This window comes from Chamaea fasciata, unplaced genomic scaffold (genome assembly GCF_029207755.1).
Source record: "Chamaea fasciata isolate MVZ Bird 193981 ecotype frontalis unplaced genomic scaffold, bChaFas1.0.hap1 SCAF_18, whole genome shotgun sequence".
In the NCBI taxonomy this organism is placed as follows: domain Eukaryota; kingdom Metazoa; phylum Chordata; class Aves; order Passeriformes; family Sylviidae; genus Chamaea; species Chamaea fasciata.
Window position 1 is genome coordinate 10,402,823 of NW_027094103.1, and position 18,695 is coordinate 10,421,517.

General features: G+C 50.6%; 1 protein-coding gene across 4 annotated transcripts in view; it reads right to left on the reverse strand.

The window, feature by feature from the left end:
• The window catches only part of CUX2 (cut like homeobox 2), a 64,090-nt gene that overhangs the window by 16,320 nt on the left and 29,075 nt on the right, over window positions 1–18,695 (reverse strand). For 2 of the 4 annotated variants that reach the window (XM_066199554.1, XM_066199551.1), the window contains exon 1: window positions 844–1,108. In XM_066199554.1, the coding sequence (XP_066055651.1) occupies window positions 844–1,003 (160 nt within the window). In that variant the 5' untranslated portion in view covers window positions 1,004–1,108. Of the gene's footprint in view, window positions 1–843; window positions 1,109–1,166; window positions 1,246–18,695 lie in introns of those variants that run through there. The other 2 variants (XM_066199553.1, XM_066199557.1) reach the window with 2 other exon arrangements.

Here is an 18,695-nt window from a genome sequence, read left to right on the forward strand (position 1 = left end):
TTTTCTCCCGTAATTACAGACACACAGCCAGCTCACTTATCAAAATACTTGCTGAGCAATCAGGCTCTGTTACAGTCTCTGCCAGAGATTTGTGTTGACAGCAGCCATTCAAAGCAAAAAATGTCGAATCAGGACTTATGTGGAGCTTGGAAAGTATTCCACAAAGAGTTCGCCTGTCGAGAGACATGTGGACATGGAACAGACGGGGATGAACCGTGGGAGGGAGGATTTGGGGAGCAGGAGAGGAGCAAGGGACGATGCTGTGGAAAGCAGAGAGAGGAGAAGAGAAGGAGGAGTGCAGAGAAGCAGTTTTGGGGCGTGCATGTGTGTGCATCCATGAGCAGGCGTGTGCAGGCGGGAGGAGCCGGCGGGTGAGCGCGGGGAGGTGGGGAGGGAAGATAACTGGGTTCTGCAAACCGAGCTGACATTTGGTTCTCGTAGCACAGGAGAAAATTTAATGAGGACAAAAATATGTCTCCCTAATTCCCCCAAGAAATCATTAAAACATTTTGTTATTCCTAAATGTCTGGAAAATGAATTAGTGGCCCTGCAGGAGCCTTTCCGTGCATCTTCAGCCGTTTGCAGCTCTCAGTCCCCGACGTGCCGGGGGACGCTCCGTGCCTGGCGCACATGAAACCCCCCGAAGTGCGGAGCAGCAGGAGGGGGCTCCCAGCCCCTCACCTGTCCTCAGGACCAGCTCTGCCAACACAAACCTCAGGGCTGCCCCGTGCCTCGGTTTCCCCCTCCCAGGATGGCATGGCGCCCTGGCCACAGGGTGACAGAGGAAGGATGTCCCCGTGGCTCGTGCTGCCAGCCGGCGCTCGGCCGTTTCGGTCAACTTACCGTCAAACAGACAAGTGGGAATAGCCGCAGTGTTACTACACGGGCTGAGCAAATGTATTCCTTTCCTAATGTCAAGATGCATTTGGCTCAGGGGCTGAAACACAGCGATGGCAAAAGCTGCTTCCTCTCCTCTCTTCGGCTGGGATCTCCAGAGCACCATGCGCCGGCCGCGGTCGGCGACGCTGCCAGCCGTGCCGGGGACGGTGCCAGCCGTGCCGGGGACGGTGCCAGCCGTGCCGGGGACAGTGCTGTGGTCCTCGCTGGCTCCTCTGGGCACCGGCACGCGACTCGTTAGGCAGCCAGGTCGCCACCGCGCTGCTTACCTGGAGCTTTGAGCAATTGCTTGTAAACGCTGAGGAAAGCCGTCTCAGCCTCCTTGCTTCTCTTACTAAGTGCAATCACCTGCGGGGAGAGGGATAAAGGGGTCAGGGATGGGCTCGGAGGAAAGAGCCGGCGGAGCCAGCGGGATCGGTGCCGCCAAAGCCGGCACACGGGTCCCCCCGGCACGGCTCCGCGCCCCGCGCAGCCGCTCGCTGCCTGTGGCTAAACTCCTCGTGCCGCTGCCATGTCACGTCGCCCTAAATCATTGATGTGCTCTGAGTAAATGAAAATTATAATTTAATGTCGGCGCTTAAATAAGAAATAAAGAAGCCTGCCCGTTGTTGTGCCTGCCGGGCCGGATCCGGCGCACGGCTTTCCCCAGCCGCCCTCCCAGGATGGTGCTGGGGGTGGAAGTGATGCTCACACTGGGACTGGGAGATGTCATCCTGTCCCTGTCCCCCTCAGCTGTTGGGGTACCAGGGTGCTGGTGACACTCACACCAGCCGCAATAACCCAACAACAATAATCTGCTGCGTGTTCCCATCCAACATTTATGAGCATGAATCATTTACTCCCTTTAATTTTTCAAGGTACAATGACACCTCGGGGCAGGGGCTGCTGCCCACCAGGCCCCCTCGGTTACCCTCCACATCCAGCCCCACCTGGAGCGGATGGGATGGGGCACCAGAGGGACATGAATGCACAGGCATCAGGGATGGAAGTGACCCCTTCCCAGCTGGAAAACCTCCAGCTGGAGCCAAACTGGGCACTCACACCAGCCAGCGATGGAGGAAGAGGTGCCCACCCAGCACATACACTGTTGTGACAGGGGAAATAATCAATTCAATTGCTCTTAAGCCACCGATGGGCTAATTATGAAACAAAGCCTGAACTTTGGGCCTCTGTCTGGTGGCAGCTCCCACACCGGGGCATTTTTCCCTGCTCCGTGCCAGCCGAGCTCCTGGCTCACCCCACCAGCCCGGATTGCCATCGCTTGTCATTCCAACCCAAAGCAAACGGCTCATTTGTAATCCAGCAGCCACCTGAGCAAGCCGCCTTCTCCTCCGGAGCTCGCAGGCACTGGAGCACAAAGATCATTTTTCTATTGTTAAAATTGTATAAGCCGGGCTTTTTATAGCGGCTCGTACACAAACCTACTTTCTCAGCACCGCGGTTCCAGCAGAGGAGGAATTTGGGGGCTTTTCTTCAGCGTTCTGCAAAAATGCTTGGCTTCAGGGTGTTTTAAAATAATAATAGTGAAGAGGGGAAAGGAGGGAGGAGGCGGCCAGGAGCCGGCACTGCCCGTGTGCTGGAGCAGAACAGCGCCGTGCCCGCCGGATCTGCCAGTGGGGTGAGCCCTGGGGGGGGATTTTTAGGGATGTGGGGACACAGCAGTGCTGAGGTGCTCGTGGCATCAGGCCTGTGTGATCTCCCCATTCCCAAACCCTTAGGAGCACACAGGAGGGGAGCTGGGGTGGGGGCCGTGGGGATGCCTGGAACCTGCCCCAGCTGTTCTGAATAGCTTCATCTCCCCTGGGCTGCCATCACAACCAAAGGGTGCAGAGCAAAGATGCCTGTGCCTGTGCATTCCTAACCCATGCCACGGGCAAAGAGCTGGCCCAGGCTCCAAATCAACCTGTTTGCACTGCATTTCATTCCTCAAGTCATATTGTGGAGACAAAGCATTTTTCAAGGGGAACCTTTCCCTCTCCTCAGCAAACCCTGTGGAGGTCTGAGCACCCCCCCTGTGGGGTGGGAAGGAGCCTGCAGCATTCCCTGCACTGGGCTCCAGCACATTTCAGCCCATGTGGGTGCCAGGGCACCCTCAGTGTGGGCAGCTGGCAGGATGGTGAGCCCGGCACCCACTCGGCTCTCCCAGAGTCTCACTAAACTCCTAGGAAATGTCAGTAGGCAAAAAGACATTTAACATTTTCAGCGATCTTTTCTGGATGGAGGATAATTTACTCAAATGCCAGGGGAGATTCCTGCTGGAGCAGCTCTGAGTCCCACACAGGGATGGCTCACCCAACACTGAACCTGCTGTAATTCCTCACACCGAGCTGAATAAACACCTATGAAAAGCCCACACTAGCCCTAAAATCGAGGTCTTATAATTAAAACACCTAAGTTCTCACTTTTTTGAGGCAGAACCAATCCCTGCGTCCACATCCAAGAAGGCAACATCAGAAAACATGCTAAAAAGAGGAAAAAATGGCTAAAAATGGGGGAGCTGAGTGTCCCTGGGAGCAGCCCTGGTTCAGTGGGATCAGGTCGGCACCATTCCCCTTCTCCCCATCACCACGATGCCCATCAGCGACACAAACCCACCGCCCGCCTGCAGAGCCCTCGGTGCCCGCTCTGGGTGAGCTCTGCCTCCGCCTTAAACATCCAGGTACTCCTGATTCCCACTTTTCCCCCCTCCATCTCCCTCCGCAGCATCCGTGGGCTCAAGGTGAGGCGCGGCAGCGGCGCGGGATCGCTGATAAATTACATTTACGCGCCGGGTCCTTTTCATGGCTGGTGACTTTCCAGCAAAGCAATTATCACTGCAGAATGCGTAATAGCCTAATTAATTACTATTGTCAGGCTGGCCTCTGTGCCATGATTATACCTTCCGAAGCCAACTTTTTAAACATTTGGAAGCAGAAATATTATTATAATTGACTGACAAAATGGTAAAACTCCCCCGGGCGCAGCCGGTCCTCCTCCCCGGCGCGGCGGCGAGCTCGGAGCGTCGGAGCATCCCCGCTCCAGAGGCGCGGGATTTGCATCGCACCGGCGGAGAGTTTATTCTTACATCCACGAGATCAAGTGCAGGATAAGTAGTGGGTTATTTCCATCTAAATGCTGGTGGCAGTAAACCACAAATGAGCTCTTTTTCAGCCTGGAGGAACAGCTGTTGGGGGGGAGAAAGCGGCAACAGAGACCCCAAATGTTGAAGAAAAAGCGATGAAAAAAAAAATAATTCAAGCCTTTGCTGTTTTCCTTGGGTGTATTTTTTTTTCTCTATTTTTTTTTTTTTTTTTTTTTTTTTTTGCTGATGTGTAAAGAAGTTGAGGAGAGAGAGAGAGGGTGGCAAGGAGGGGGAGATTAGGAAGGAGCCACTGTCCTGGGAGAGCTCTGGGTGATGGGGCTGGACCACAGGGAGGAACCGGACACGTGTTGGGATCCTTTGGTGCCTCCGTGTCCATCCAACTCCTTAAATCCACCACAGGTGTGCACAGAGCCATTGTGCACTCACAGATTCATCCCACACCCCCACAGATCCATCACAGACACACAGAAACCCCTCACACACATCCACAGACCCATCACACCCCACCCAAACCCATCATGCCCACCCAGACCCCACAGCCCCCCCCCGCCCCATTCCTCCAAAGGCAGGAGCAGCTCCCAAGATTTTCACAAGGCCAAAAAGCAATTCATGTCAAAAAGATCAATAATATAAAAATAAAGCCTGAGAATTCTAGTTAAAGGGAACATCACAGAAATATGTTGTTCACGTTCATGATTCGGAGATTAAAAAAAAAAAAAGGGGGGGGGGAAGAAGAATCAATATAAGTTCTTTAGATGATGTTATTTCTAATGAGAAATACACCAAGACTGCTGCAGATAACTGCTTAACGGGGAAAAAAAATGCATTAATAATTTACTTTATAAAGCGCGGGATCCCGAATGAGAGAAAATTGCTGCTGGTTCTTAATTTTGTTGTAATATTGCCTGACAGGTTCGACGATATTTTGGCAAAGTTCTTGAGAGCGGAGACAGAGAATACTCAGTTCATTAGGTTATGTTTCCCCCCGTCTTTTTTTCCACATCATCCCGACTCTGCTGGCTCAGGGAGAAGATGCCCAAGCTCTTTCTTTCCTGTGCACCACAGCATTTCTTGGGCTGAGCCCCCACATCAGCAACAGGGAAAATATTTCAAGCTTATGCACCCTCCCCACCATAACCTAATCCATGTTTTTTTCACTGACTGTTCGAGCTGGTTCTTTCCTTCTTCTTTTTTTTTTTTTTTTTTTTTTTTCCCTCCATTCTTTCTCCCTGAATTTTTTTTTTTTAGTGCATTTGCTGACAGTTGGCAGCTCCGAACCATCTGCCACCGACACAAATCCCAAAATCAAAGTTTTTCAGCATCCAACCCAACGAGGAGCAGGCTGATTTCTGACCATCACCAGGAAAAGGTGCTGCCTGGGCAGGTTCATTCCCCAGCAAGGCTGGATTTCTTACAAGCCCCCCGTAATTGTTTTCCATGAAAAACATTTTCCTGGAAAGTTATGCTTGTGGAAAAATATCTTCCTGCAAAAATAGGCAAAATTCCCCGTGTGGCTGACAGCAGTGGTCCAGGTGGGTGTGGGATAAAGGCAGGGATGCTCAGGCTCTGCATCCCTGGCATGGATGATGGGGGGTGATGAGGGGGTTCCCACTGATCCCCGGATTTGGGATGGAGCTGGGATGGAACCAGGCTGGCCCCGCACCCCGAGCATGGCAAAGTTTCACCTCCCACTTAGCAGAACAAAACTTTTAATTTAGATGTTTTCATCTATCTATCAGAGTAAAAAAAAAATAAGTTTAAAATAATGACTGTAATAAATGAAGGTAATTAATTGTAGTTTGTTCCTTTACTGTCTAGTCAGCTTAATTTTACCTTTTCATCTAATAATGAGAAAATAATTTTTGTGCTCTGAGGGTTAATGATATGTAACTGCAAGAGCTGCTAATTGCATGTTGCAAACTATTCATCAAAATCCCCATCTGCGCTACTTGATTATGTTTGCTAAATTATTGCTTTGAATTATCTTTCATAAAGCAACTTTTGTAATTAGCAGGGCTTTCGCTCTGCTCTTTTCTCCGGCACAAGGATATTCAAACTTTGTCCCTCTCAAGCTGTTGCCATTAAACTGCTTTTGGGGAGAGAAAGGAGCTGCCCTTTAGTTGAAGAGGGGGGAAAAATAAAAGCTGGGTTTATCCTCCGTGGTTACAATTTCTTCTCCTGGTCCTGCTACGCCTTCCTCGTGGAAAAAAATTATGTAAGACCCTAAATGTTTAGGAGATGTGTTCAGGAACAGGAGAGAGAAAGGGCCCAACAAGCCTATCCACACCCCTTCGGGTTAGTATTTAAAAATTATCTTTTTTTTCCCTTTTTTTCCTTCCCATTTAGAGGAAGGAGCAGAGGGGCAATGTTTGCCATCCATCTCCCCGAGTCTATGGGCTCCTTCCTGTGATGCAGGTGATGGAGCACTCAGCTCTCCCCTGGTTAATATTCAAGGGGAGAGAGGAAAAGAGGGGTTTGAGGGGGAAATATATGGGATGGGAGAGGTGCAGGTTTTCAAAAATTTGAAAAAGAGGAAAAAAATAGGAAAATAGAGGAAAAAAGAAGGAAAAAAAGAAAGAAAAAAGAGGGGAGGAAAAGGAAAAAAGAAGGAAAAAGAGGGGGGGAAAGGGGAAAAAAGGGAGAAAAAGGTAAAAGGAAGAAAAAGAAAAAGAGAGGAAACAAGGGACAAAGAGGGGGAAAGAGGGGGGAAAGAAAAAGAGAGAAGAAACAGAAAAGAGGAAAAAGCAGTTAGAGAGATAAGAGAGAAGAAAACGATGAAAAGGAGGAAAACGGAAAAATATTTGAAAAGAGAACTAAAATAGAGAAGGATTAAAGGGAAGGGGGAAAAGGGAAGGAAAAAAGGGAAGGGAAAAGAGGGTAAAAAGGGGAAGAAGAGAGTCCTGAGCCCCCTTAAGCCTGGCTCCAGGAGCCGCAGCTCCTCACTGGTGTCCACCCTGCACCTCCTGGCACCAAAGCGGCCCAGAAACCCAACCTCAAAGGAGCAGAATCCACCTTTGGGGATAAAATCCCCCAAAAGCCTCCTGTGGAAAGCCTCCCTAGTGGGAGGAAGGTGGCAGAGCTGGGGAAGCAGCTGCTGCCGCCGCGCTGGGAATCGCATCCTGTTCTCCCTGACACCCCCATAAATCCGGAGCCACTTGGGCGGAGGGGCCGGCTGGGCTTCCCGAAGGACATTGCTCATACTCCCGGAGCGGATCTAATGAAGGCTATTGGAAAAAAAAAAAAAATGCAGTATTTAAAAGACTGAAAATGTATTCCCATTGTTATCACTCTCTTTTATGTGTTTATGCACAGTGCATCGGAATGAATCAATACTGGATTGCCCTATAAATAAATGAGCATATCCGTAAACCCAGTAATAAAATGAAGTGATGAAAAATATGGAAATCAGTCACATTTGTGTAAATCCACTTATTGTTTACTTTAATATTTTCCTATGCAGTTCCCTAGCTCCAAAGAGACAGATTTAAAACCAGGTAATGCTCAGCAGATGACAGATCCTAATGTGTCGCTGCTGGCGAGCTCGGAATACCAGCAGCTCTCCAGGGGTTTCCATCCAAGCACATTAGAGGAGCAGAGGAAGCAGCCCCTGAAGAAAACACTAAATTTCCAGGGAGAAAAGAGGTGTCCTGAAGTGCCATGAGACTCTCGCCAGCATCAGGGACCAAAGCCAAGGCTCACGTGGACGTGGAACACCTGGGGCTGGATGGAGAATTCTTCTCTGGGAACAGGATGGGCTGGGATTGTGTTGTCCCACCCCAGTGGCTCGGCTCCTCCTCAGATCCCACACTGCAACCTCATCCAGGGGATCCTGGCTGTGCCACGGCATCTCCTGGCCGTGCCACGGCATCTCCTGGATGTGCCACGGCTCCTCCCGGCCACACCACGGCCCTTCCCAGTCCCATCGTGGCATTTCCTGGCCATGGCACCTCCTGGCTGTGTCACTCTGCCTCCTGGTCATGCTATGGCAACTCCTGAAAAAATCCTGGCATCATCTCCTGGCCACACCCTGGCACCTCCCGGACACACCTTGGCCCCTTCTGGCACCTCCCAGCGCCAGCGGCTCCTTGCCCTGCCTGGAAGCCCGGTCCAGTCTATCCCTCCCAGGGCTCTCCCCATTTCAACCCCCCAAAAGCCAACAGGAAAGGTGGGAATAGCCTGGGATCATCCCCAGGGCCGTGGGTGGTGAGGGCAGGTCCTGCCCCCATTGCCCAGCTCTCCTCTGAGCATTCCCTATAACGCTGCCAGTTTTCCCTCCCACCCAGCCAGGCTGGTAGAAACACCCCTCCCTACACAGCCTCCAAGAAAAGCTATTTTAGAGTTGCTCTTTTTTTTTTTCCCCCCCTCCCTCTTTCTCGTCTTTTTTTAATTCATTTTTTCTAACAAACAACCCATCTCCCCCCATCTGGGCTGCGAGCTGGGTGCCAGCAGCTCCGCGCCGAACGCTCAACGTTTGCTTTTTATAAACGCCTCGAAACCCAAAATTCCCTCCCGCGCTGCTGGGATGCATCCAGGTGGAGACTGCATCCAGCAGGATGCTGCACCCCCCCCCAGAAGCCCCTTTCCCCCAGCTCTGCTCGCCCAACAGAACTACCAGAGGTGGCGAGAGCCAGAAATCCCCAAACCTCGAGGTTAGGGGCTAAAATTTGCCTTTGTGGCCAATTAACTCTCCCTTTTGTTAGCCACTCACATCCACAGCTCCCAAAAAATCTCGTTGCTGGGGAGGGAAATCCGCCGTCCTGCCGAGTTAATTCCCTAACAGCAAATCTCCTGAACCTCAGGTACATTTTTTCCTAAATTCCCAACCGAGTTCAATTAAATGTTTATGAGACTCCGTGCTTTCCCCCCCACCACACTGCCAACACCGAAGCAACTGGCAAGAAGCTCCTTCTGGAACAAAACAAAAACAAAAGGTGGACAAAAACAACAGGAAAAATAGGCGGGGTGGGGGGATTAAAATAAAGGGGGTTTAGGAGGGCTGGAGTTTGAGTTTGAGGAATGCAATTCCCCCGGACCAGTTTGGCTCGGTGTCGCGCTGGCAGTATCGACAAGGGGGTCCACATGAATAATTGAAGGAATTCTGTATTGCCCGCAAAAGAAAAGGCAAGCCGAGAGGGTTGTTGAGATAATCAGGAGCTGGCTAATCAATATTCCCAGCCCCAGCCTCCTCCTCGCTCCTCCAAAAGGAGCAGTGCCATAAGCTCATCAGTAACTGTAAAAAAAACATCGCACTCCGAGTGTCAAAATAGTCAAGCACAGCATATTGTATTGCCAGATTTCCCTCCCGGTCCACCCCGGTGCCAGATTCCATCCATCAGCGGGGAGGGAAGCCGTCCAACGATGGCTTACTTATGCTTAAAGTGTTCATAAATAAGGTTTTTAAGATATAGATGGCTTTTTAATTTTGGTGGAATGTAGGCAAAAAAATAAAATCGAATAAAAATGATGGGGCGGATGAGGTGGGAAGAGACCTCTTGGGTGCTGCCTGGTAAATTCCACAGCCCGGGGGATGTCCTGGTCTCTATCCAGCTTGTACTGTGGTGAAAATAGCTGGAGAAAAAATTAGGTTGGCACCATAAACTGTGGCAAAGGCTTTGTCTGGTGGGGAGATGCGGCGAGAGGACGTATTCCCGTTACGGAAACTTCATTAGACAGACTCTAATTACTGCCCTGCAGTCGGGGGGAAGAGACAGACACCGTAAAACCTGGGCAGGGTGGTAGCCATTAATTGCTTTTTGATAAATTGGGGGGCCGAGGTGCTGCTGGCTGAGGTCAGGAGGTGTCTGCCTGGGGCTCAGCTGTGCCCCAAGCTCCAGCTGCTGGTGATTCAGTCCCGTCCCCAACCCACCCATGCTGTTCCCAAAATGGGCACTTTTGGGGCAAATTTGGTTTGCGATGGAAGCAGCCGCCTCCCCCAGGATCAGCAGCTGGCCCTGGCCTGCAGGACCTGCAGTTTGCTCCATCTTCATGTCCCAGCTAAAACTCAAAACTCCCATGAAACCAGCCTTGCACCCCAGCCCCGTGAGGATTTAAGCTATGCCTGCCTGGATCATGAGGGATTTGCCTCTTCCCTCCCTGGCATCAGCAAAACCCTCCTGGCTGTGCCAGGATGGGATGCGGGGCAGGAGACCCAGCACGGGGAGCCAGCAGCCTCCCCTGCCAGCCAGGCCACAGCCAGGGGGGTGACCCCGGCCATCCATCGCCCCCTTCCTTGTATGTAAATCCCTGATGCCAAAAGATGTATGGAGCCAATTACCAGGGGTCACTGCCGGGTGGAAAATTCAGACAACGAAGCTCCCGGTCTCCGATGAATTTGGGCGAGATTGCAAGTTACTGCCTTTTATTGGACAATATAAATATTTCACTGTTATATAAAAAAATATTGGCGAGAAAGCAGATAAAGCCGGGTCCTGTGTGTATACAGAGAAGCAGGGAGTGAAAAACGGCCGTCAGCATCTTTTTAACGGCCTCCGGTGCAGCACAGGAATGCCTGCAGAGGGGTTGGATGACCACGGTGGCACCACAGGACTGGGGGATCTCAGGGACTCCCAAGGCTACAGTGGGAATGGGAATGATGCTGGGATGAGCCCAGACACACAGACAGTGGTGTGGTCAAAGGGGTTGTGTCCTGAGCCAGCCACCATGGAGAGCAACACACGGGATGCAGACACGGAAACCTTGGAGGCTCAGCACCATTCCCAAGAAATGGATGTTGTCCTCAAGCCCGTGCCTGCCACAGAGGATGCCCAGGAGGGCTGGGTTAGGAACAGCCTCACCATATGGATCAATCCCAAACGCATTTTCCTTAGTCTTTCCCAGTTTGTCCTTCTGGAATCATGTCTGTCACCACCTGCAGACCCCGTGCCAGCACAGGACACCCTAATTTCATGCTCACCAACACATTCCCTGTGACAATGAAGCCAGAGGAAAGAAAAAATAAGAAGCCTATCGGAATCGATACCTCTTTCTCTCTTTCCCTATATTTTATTAAAAACTTCAGCATCAATATTAATGTTTAAATCCTCACCAAGCTGAGTTTAATTACCTGTAAACTGCATCCACAGCTACGTGGACTTTGCTCCTTGCTGCAGTAAATACAGCTGAGGAGGAGCAGTGCCAACACCTCCGAGCAGCCCCTTCCCATTCCTGCAGGAGGGGGTGTATCCAGCACCCCCCACCCTCAGCAGCATTTGGGGAGGGGATGGTGGGTGATGGAGCCAGAGCCACGACCCCGTCTGAGCGTGGATGGAGCTGAAAGGAGCAAGGGGGAAGATGAAAGAAGGGAAAAATTGAGATCCCGGGAAGAAAATGATGCGTAAATATAAAATATCTGGGACTCTAGCTGCCAAAAGGATTCTGCTTCCAGCCACTACATGAATCACAGTGGCGGGGGGGACGAGGGAGAAGCAGTTGAATGGAGTCCATTAGTGGCTGAGGACGATGAATAACTCGCAGGCAGCAGGAGCCGCTCCGGAACGCGGCGAGGTCATGGATGGCTGGCATGGAGGGCTGGGAGCTGCCAGGGAAACCGTGAGGGACTGGGACCAGATCCCACTGAACTCCCACCAGCAGCCACCTCCTCCCTTTGCCTGCTGTGCCAGAAAAGAGGAATACAAGCTTGCTGTGCTTTCCCGACTGCTCCAGCCACGTCTTTAACCCCTGGCACGTGTGGGCACACAGCAAACGGCACAGCAGCAGAGGGAGCAGGGAGCAGGGATCGGTCCCCACTGGTGCCACTGGTCACCCCAGGGCCCATCCCACGGCCACAGATGTTGAGAGTGAGGTTTCAGCATCTAAAATGGAATCGGGATTTACAGAGTGTTATCAGAGGAGCCGTAATGGGATCTCGCAGAGGGCAGGGATTTGAGACCTGCATCAGATTCCCATTCCCAGGGAGGCAGGAACAGGCTGTGTGTTTAAAAAACCCATCTATCAAGGGATGCTATCACATGCTCTGGTGTTCTGCTGGTGCTCACAGGCAGCTCCAGAGTTTTGCCACCCTGCTCCTTCCAGAGGCCAAAGAAGGGCTGATGGAAGAGCCCAGCCTGATGCAGTCCCTCCAGACCCCACATCCTGGCAAATCCCCCACCAGGCTTCTCCTGCATCCCACGGCCTCAGCTCCTCCCAGCCAGCTTCTTTAAGGCCCCTTCCCTATTAGATCCATCCCAGGCAGCTTCCCAAGGCCAAGGCTGGGACGGCAGCAGCAGCATTTGAGGGCTACACTCCCACAATAATATTCATTTCCATATTCATTCCGTGTTTATCTCGCAGATGTACGGATCCGTTACAATGGAGAAAAAAGAGAACTCAGAATTTGTTCTCAAAAGATATTCAAATTAGTTAATCAAGAGTCCTTTTATCACGTGTCTCCTGTACCAGCAGCAACTATCCATCGAGATAAATGATCAGCTGCTAATAACTGATTACACTGCAGCAAGTGTTTTCTTATCCCCATTACCACCATGTTTAAAGACATTTTATAAATTTCTAATTATCGTAAATTGTTTCTCCTTTGGAAAACATCTTCCCATAGTCATCAGCTGTCAATTTGCCCTGAAAATCTCTCTCTGAAATGAGCTCGTTGCAAGATGCTTGGGAAGCAAAGAAAACCCTTCCAGGCTCCTGGCTGGTGGGATGCATCCTGGACACCTCCACCCCGGGACACTGGGGGCCCAGGACGTTCCCCCATCCCTTCACAAGTGGATCAGATTTGAAAATAAAATAAAAGCATCCATAACTGGGATCAATCCTGGATGAAGGTGCTGCCTTTACCTGGCTCACAATGCCAAGGAGCCACATGGTGGAACGGGCTGTGGCTCCAGATGGATTCACTCTCCAGCGAACCATGGAACGATAAATAAGCCAACAGTTCATAAAACAGCTCTTGGCAAGCGCCAGCTCCTTCCAGCACCAGCATCTGAGGGCAGATCTGGGCTTGGGAGGGCCCTAAATAAGATCCTGCTGGTTTTCTGTGTATTTTACCAATGTAAGCTAAAATAGTGGAGCGGGTTTGAAGCCAACCAGGACTTTAAATCCAGCGGTGGCCTCGAGCCGCCGCTCCGGCTGATTTCTGGGCCCCATTCATTATTGCAATCAATCAGCTTAAAGAAAAACAACCGCATAAACAACAATAAACCAACCTCTAAACTCTCTCAGGCACTTTAATGGGTCCTTCCATCTTCCCCAGCCGTGACCACAGGGCTGGAGCCGCCATCCATGGGCCAGGATACAGCTGGGAAGAGGACCATGACGGCGAAGGCAGAGCATCCGTGCGCTCCTGGATACAACGAGCTCCCCTGACACCCAAAATTCCCCAAAAGCACCAGTCACACTGTGACTGCCACCAAACTCCGGCACCTATTGTGCCCTGCTCCCAGCTTGGGTGATGGTGGCTCCGCTGGTGACATTCACTGCCTGGGGATAACCAGGACAGTCACATCCCAACCGTCCCCCATGGTGCATCCAGACCTTGGAGATATTTGCCAGGGTTTGGCCAAGTGCCTCCATGCTGGAGCTGATCGAGCCAAAGCTGCTGGAGGCAGAGGCAACACAGAGACACAGGATGGGAGGAGGAGGAGGAGGTGGAGGAAGGCTGCTCAGCATAAGCTCCCTGCAGAGGATCAGGGTGTCCAGCCAAGCACGTTCTCCAGGCAGAGCAGGGCCCGTGGATGCCAGGAAAAGGAGGAGCAGCCGACGGGACGCGGAGCCTGGCACGGAGCAGCCAAGGTCCTTCCCGGCTCCAGGGGGGCTCAGACCAGGGGAGGAGACGCCGGAGGCACCAGCCATGCCATTATACGCTTTATTGATGCTGTTCTGAAGAAAGCTAATCAATATATTAGATTTCCCAAAGAAAGAAAACACCAGCTGCCAGCAGCACATAACTCCTCCGCCGCCGCTGCCGCGCCGCGTTTTTCCATCAAGCCCCGGAGCCGCGCGTGGCTGCGCAAGATGAGGTCACGTTCAAGAGGAGACCTTCTGCTCCTCTGGCCACCAGGTCAGAGCCAGGGCCACGGCCACTGCTCAGCCACACGCCAAAGCCCACAGCCCCTGCCTGGGGTTGAAGTTAAAATGTGAGATTCCCCAAATATCTTGCACCAGCACCAAGTGCGGGATGCAGGGAGAGAGCCCAGCACCCAGCAGGACAAACCCAGCCTGGTCCAGCAGGGCTCCCCAGGGAACTCCCTGTCCTGATGCCTGTACGGACTCACAGCCCCCATTTGCAGTTCACAAGGGTTCCCCAAGAGCTTTCCCCATTGGGAAGAGTCATTAAGAAACTGCCCTTTCCCAGCCACATTTCCCTGTAGAGACATTCCCACAGCATTGATCGGTCCCAAATGTGGCCACTCGGCCACACACCAGCACTGGAGGGAAACTGGAAAGCACCAAACCAATGGATGCTCCTGGATCCTTGCACACAGACCCCTGGAACACCAAACTGTGGCACGTGATGTGCCCCGCTCCCCCCTGCCCACTCCCCACCACCGCTGCTGGTAGTGGCCATCCCTCGAACCATTAAAGCCGGTGCTGTGGCAGCTCCAAAAGCCATTTAAAAAGGACAGGATAAATCCACGTTGGACAGGCAGGAAAGCAGACTGACGTCACAGGGAATTGATTAGTGCTTTAATAGAATTGGATCATTGGGAGGGCTGCAGACCCTGTTTCAGAAACCCAAATGTTATGCAGATTCACATTGAAAACCCTAAACCAGGGCGCATTTATTTAACCAAGGCAGAGTAAATGTCCCACATTTCCCCAGGATTATCTGAACCATATCAGATATAATCCAATGATCTGTAAAGTGATTATACCCAACTGAATATACGAGATCTCTCCTGGTAATGCAATATTTCATCCAGCTGCAGACATTAGGAGGAGGCAAACAAAGGAGGAGATTTAATAAGTGGAAATAAAACTATAGGCAGAGATAGTTTTAAATTTTTCTTTTTTTTTTGTATCGCATCTAATTGCAATCAACAACAGACATCTGACACAGTGACAGCATCAGCAAAATTGCTGCTGAGAGCACAGAATCTTTGTCTAAAAATAATCAGACATTCAGCGCACCACTGTTTGTTATAATGGTAATCGATGCTGGAGGCTTTGAATTCCATCAATTTATAGATCTGCTCTGTTCTGCCTGGTGATTGTGTTCTGCACACATCCCCTCCCGCTCGGCGCAGGCAGCGCCGGGGCACTGTGTGATTAAGATAAGCTCAGATTCCTTTCATACATTCCTTATCAGCTCTAATTCTCCACCAGGCAGAGATGTTCACAGCAGTTAAAGATTAGTTCAGCTTCTCAGACGCCAAATTTGAGGGTATTGATCAATAAATCAAATCACGGCAATCAATCGCCCGATCCAAGTCTAGCCGATGCATTATTACTGGCGCCTTCCAAGCCGAGGCTTTTTCATGGGTTTCATCAAAACGCGGCTTCCCTGGCTCCCCGCCAGCTCCTGGGCTGCCTAATAGACTCCGCAGCAGAGGAGCTCCAGCCCAGCAGAAGAGCAATAAATCTCTCATCAAACAGCCGATAGAGAAACAAGATGAACATCTGTTTTGCTGCAATGAAACTCCTGTGTTCTTCAGAAGCTGCAAACCAGGTCTGACAGACCACCCCAAAGGCAGCTTTGCCTTCAACAAAGCAGCAAAGCAGAATATTTGCCGGTTATTTCAATCAGGTAATTTAAGAAGACTTTGCATTCTCCTCTCTGCAGCTGCCGGAGCTTTACAGACAGGATTCCTGCTCAGTCGATAATAAAAGCCATCCTGGGACCCTGTACTATGAAGGCAATTTTATGATACCCATTATGTGGCAATGTAACTTCATTAAAAGCTGTTTATTCCCTCTAAGCATTTTAAGCACTTTCCTTCACCCATAAAGAAGAGCCTCTTGGTGCACTGGGAAGGTTATTTGTGCCGGGAGCTGCTTTTGGGGATTTCTGAGTGGGATGAGGGTTGTGCCAGCAGCAGGATCCTGGCAAAGGGGCTTCTCCTCCCATCCAGCAGCAAGTCAGGAGCTGCTGAGAGGCAGCTGTATATTATTTTTATGGTACGCTCCAGATGAGCTGCATTTACTGGAGCTCCATTCAGGTGACATTCATTATTTATTTCTTTTATAAATTAATATGGACAAGAGCCCCAAAAATCTGCCTTCACTGCAAGGACGGGCTGGCTCCCCTGAGGGTTTGCTGCACAGTGATTTGCTCTTCCATTTGGGATAATGTGGGGTGTCTCAGCCCTAAGAACTTAATTTTCTAACCCGATGTTATAATTCAACATCCAAGGATGGAGCTGTAAACCACGGCAAAGCGAGACTCAAACCCCATCCTGCAGCCAACTGCATTCAAAGAGTCACCTCGCTCCAAAGGAGGGACGAAAGGAAATCCTTCAAAACAACCAAGCAACTCCTAAATCTCCAATTTAATGCTCCTTACTCCTGCTGGTAAATCTAGCCCCCTCCAAAAAAAAAACCCAAAACCTGACAGTTTGCTCCCATCCTGGTGCTCAGCAAAGTGTTCATTTATTAAGTTCATTCTTGATAAGCATACTGATAGACGGGTTGTTGGACGACTCTCCTGAAAGCTGCCAAAACGTGGAGCTGAAGAGTTAATGCCCCATGGCAGGGATTTGTCTCCAGATGGGATTTAGGAGCACCTCCACCTCTCCAGGCTGAGGAGGGTGAGTGTTTGAGCTGCCAAGGTGGCCACCAGCAAGTGAAGTGGCTGTTTGTGCTCAGCTGACATTCCAGAGTCAATGAAACCACCCAGCAGCCACCTCCCGGTCTAACGAGGCATCCTCAATTAGCCAGTGGCCTGGGAGAAATTATCCCTACAGCAGGGCAAGCCAGCCCAGATTTCTACATGGTACTTAAAATAATGTGAATTAAAGAAGAGAAAAGGCAGGGAATGAGAGAGAGAGAGAGAGAGAACGGATGCCTCAGATAAAGGGGTGAATCCCCCATTCTTTTGCTCCTGGCATATTTTCTCCTCCAGCCACCCAGGTTTTTCCCATTGCACAAAGACAGTCATGTTTTTAGGGATTGGACTGAGAGGTTTGTTTAGGCAGGATCACCACGCACTGCTCCCACATCCTCCTGAGTTAATACTCCCCGAAAAACAACTTGGGGAATGCGCTCAAAGGATGTGGCTGCATCTTCACCAACAAATAAATAGAACAATCTTTGGCAGGAATAGCCATGCTTCAAGGAAAAGAAAATTCCCTCCTTACTACCTTCAAAAACCTGCACCTTTCTCCAAATAAACGGATGCAGAAAGCTTGCATGGCTTGTGGGAAGAGCGCGGGACAGGACAGGATCCTGAGCTCATCACTGAGCACCAAACTCAACAGCAACAGCTCAATATTCTCCCATAAACACACAAACAAACATGTGGAAAATGCTGTTAATGGCTCAGTATTTCTTTAAATAGAGTCGCCAAGGAAAAATAGAATTACTAGAATACATTTTAATTGATTTACAACAGCACTTAGTAACAGTGATAAAAGAAAAACTTGTTTTATTGGACCTCCTGCTAATTAGCTGGACTGACTCTGGGTTGGAAAAGCGTTTTCCTGCAACCTGGCACGACCTCGACCAGCACCTTACACCAAACAGCTTTTGAGCACAGAAATTTCTTTAGGAGAATCAGAACAAATACACAGGCAAGTGGTCGCTGCCAAGTGGAGAGAAAAGGGCTGCTCCAAGGATGGAGCCACTGAAGAGGATACACCAACCCCTCCGGCAGATTCCAGCATCCTCTTCCCATCCATAAATATGCCTGTATTAGGACTTTGACGTATCCTTCCCTTAACGACTTTTAAGGGCACCAGAGAAAGTCGAAAGAAGTGCACAGGCAACAGGCAAATGTTTAATATTCAATAAATGTGTCAATTTTACATACAGACGCAAATGGGGCTTTATTGAAGAATTGGTAAACTTCCTTGGAGGAAAGTAAGTGCGTTTTAGCCTTCAAGGGGTCCCCGAAGAATAGAAATGGAATGTGATTTGTGATAAAACTCAGCTGCTCTATAAAAGACGTTAAATAAATGTTGCAGTTTCACTGGGGATATACAGAATTGATTGCATTATAGACCCATTGGAAGGCGCGCGTTCCCCGCCAGCCACCCGCTCGCTCCGCGCAGCCCCTTTCCATCCTCTCATGTTGGCTTCTTAATTCCAGCACAGAATTTTCTGGAAATGCTTTAAAACAGCCTTTGCCTGTGGCTTTGCCTGCCACGGCACCCCAGGCATCAGCTGGGTTGGATCTGGCCTGATTTCAGGGAAACACCAGGCCCTGCGGTGCAGGGTGAGAGCCACCACGGGTCAGAGATTCATGGAATGGTTTGGCTTGGAAGGGACCTTAAATATCATCTTGTTCCAACCCCGCTGCCATGGGCAGGGACACTTTCCACCAGACTGAGCTGGCTGTTCTTAATCCATCCCAGGCTGTTCGATTCCTGCAAAACCCCAACATTCCCCCATTTTTGCGTCACCAGCGCGGAAACCGGAATTACCATTAAACGCAGAACGGGGGACGAGAAACAATTAAAACCGTTTTCACCACCGAGACAATGCCAAGTCCCCTGAGCCTCCTCTGCTCCCAGGGCACCCAAGAGAGTGAGGAGCAACACCCGAGAAGGGCGAGGCGAACAAACCAATCTCCGACAGACAAATGAGAGGCCAACGGTACCACCGCGGC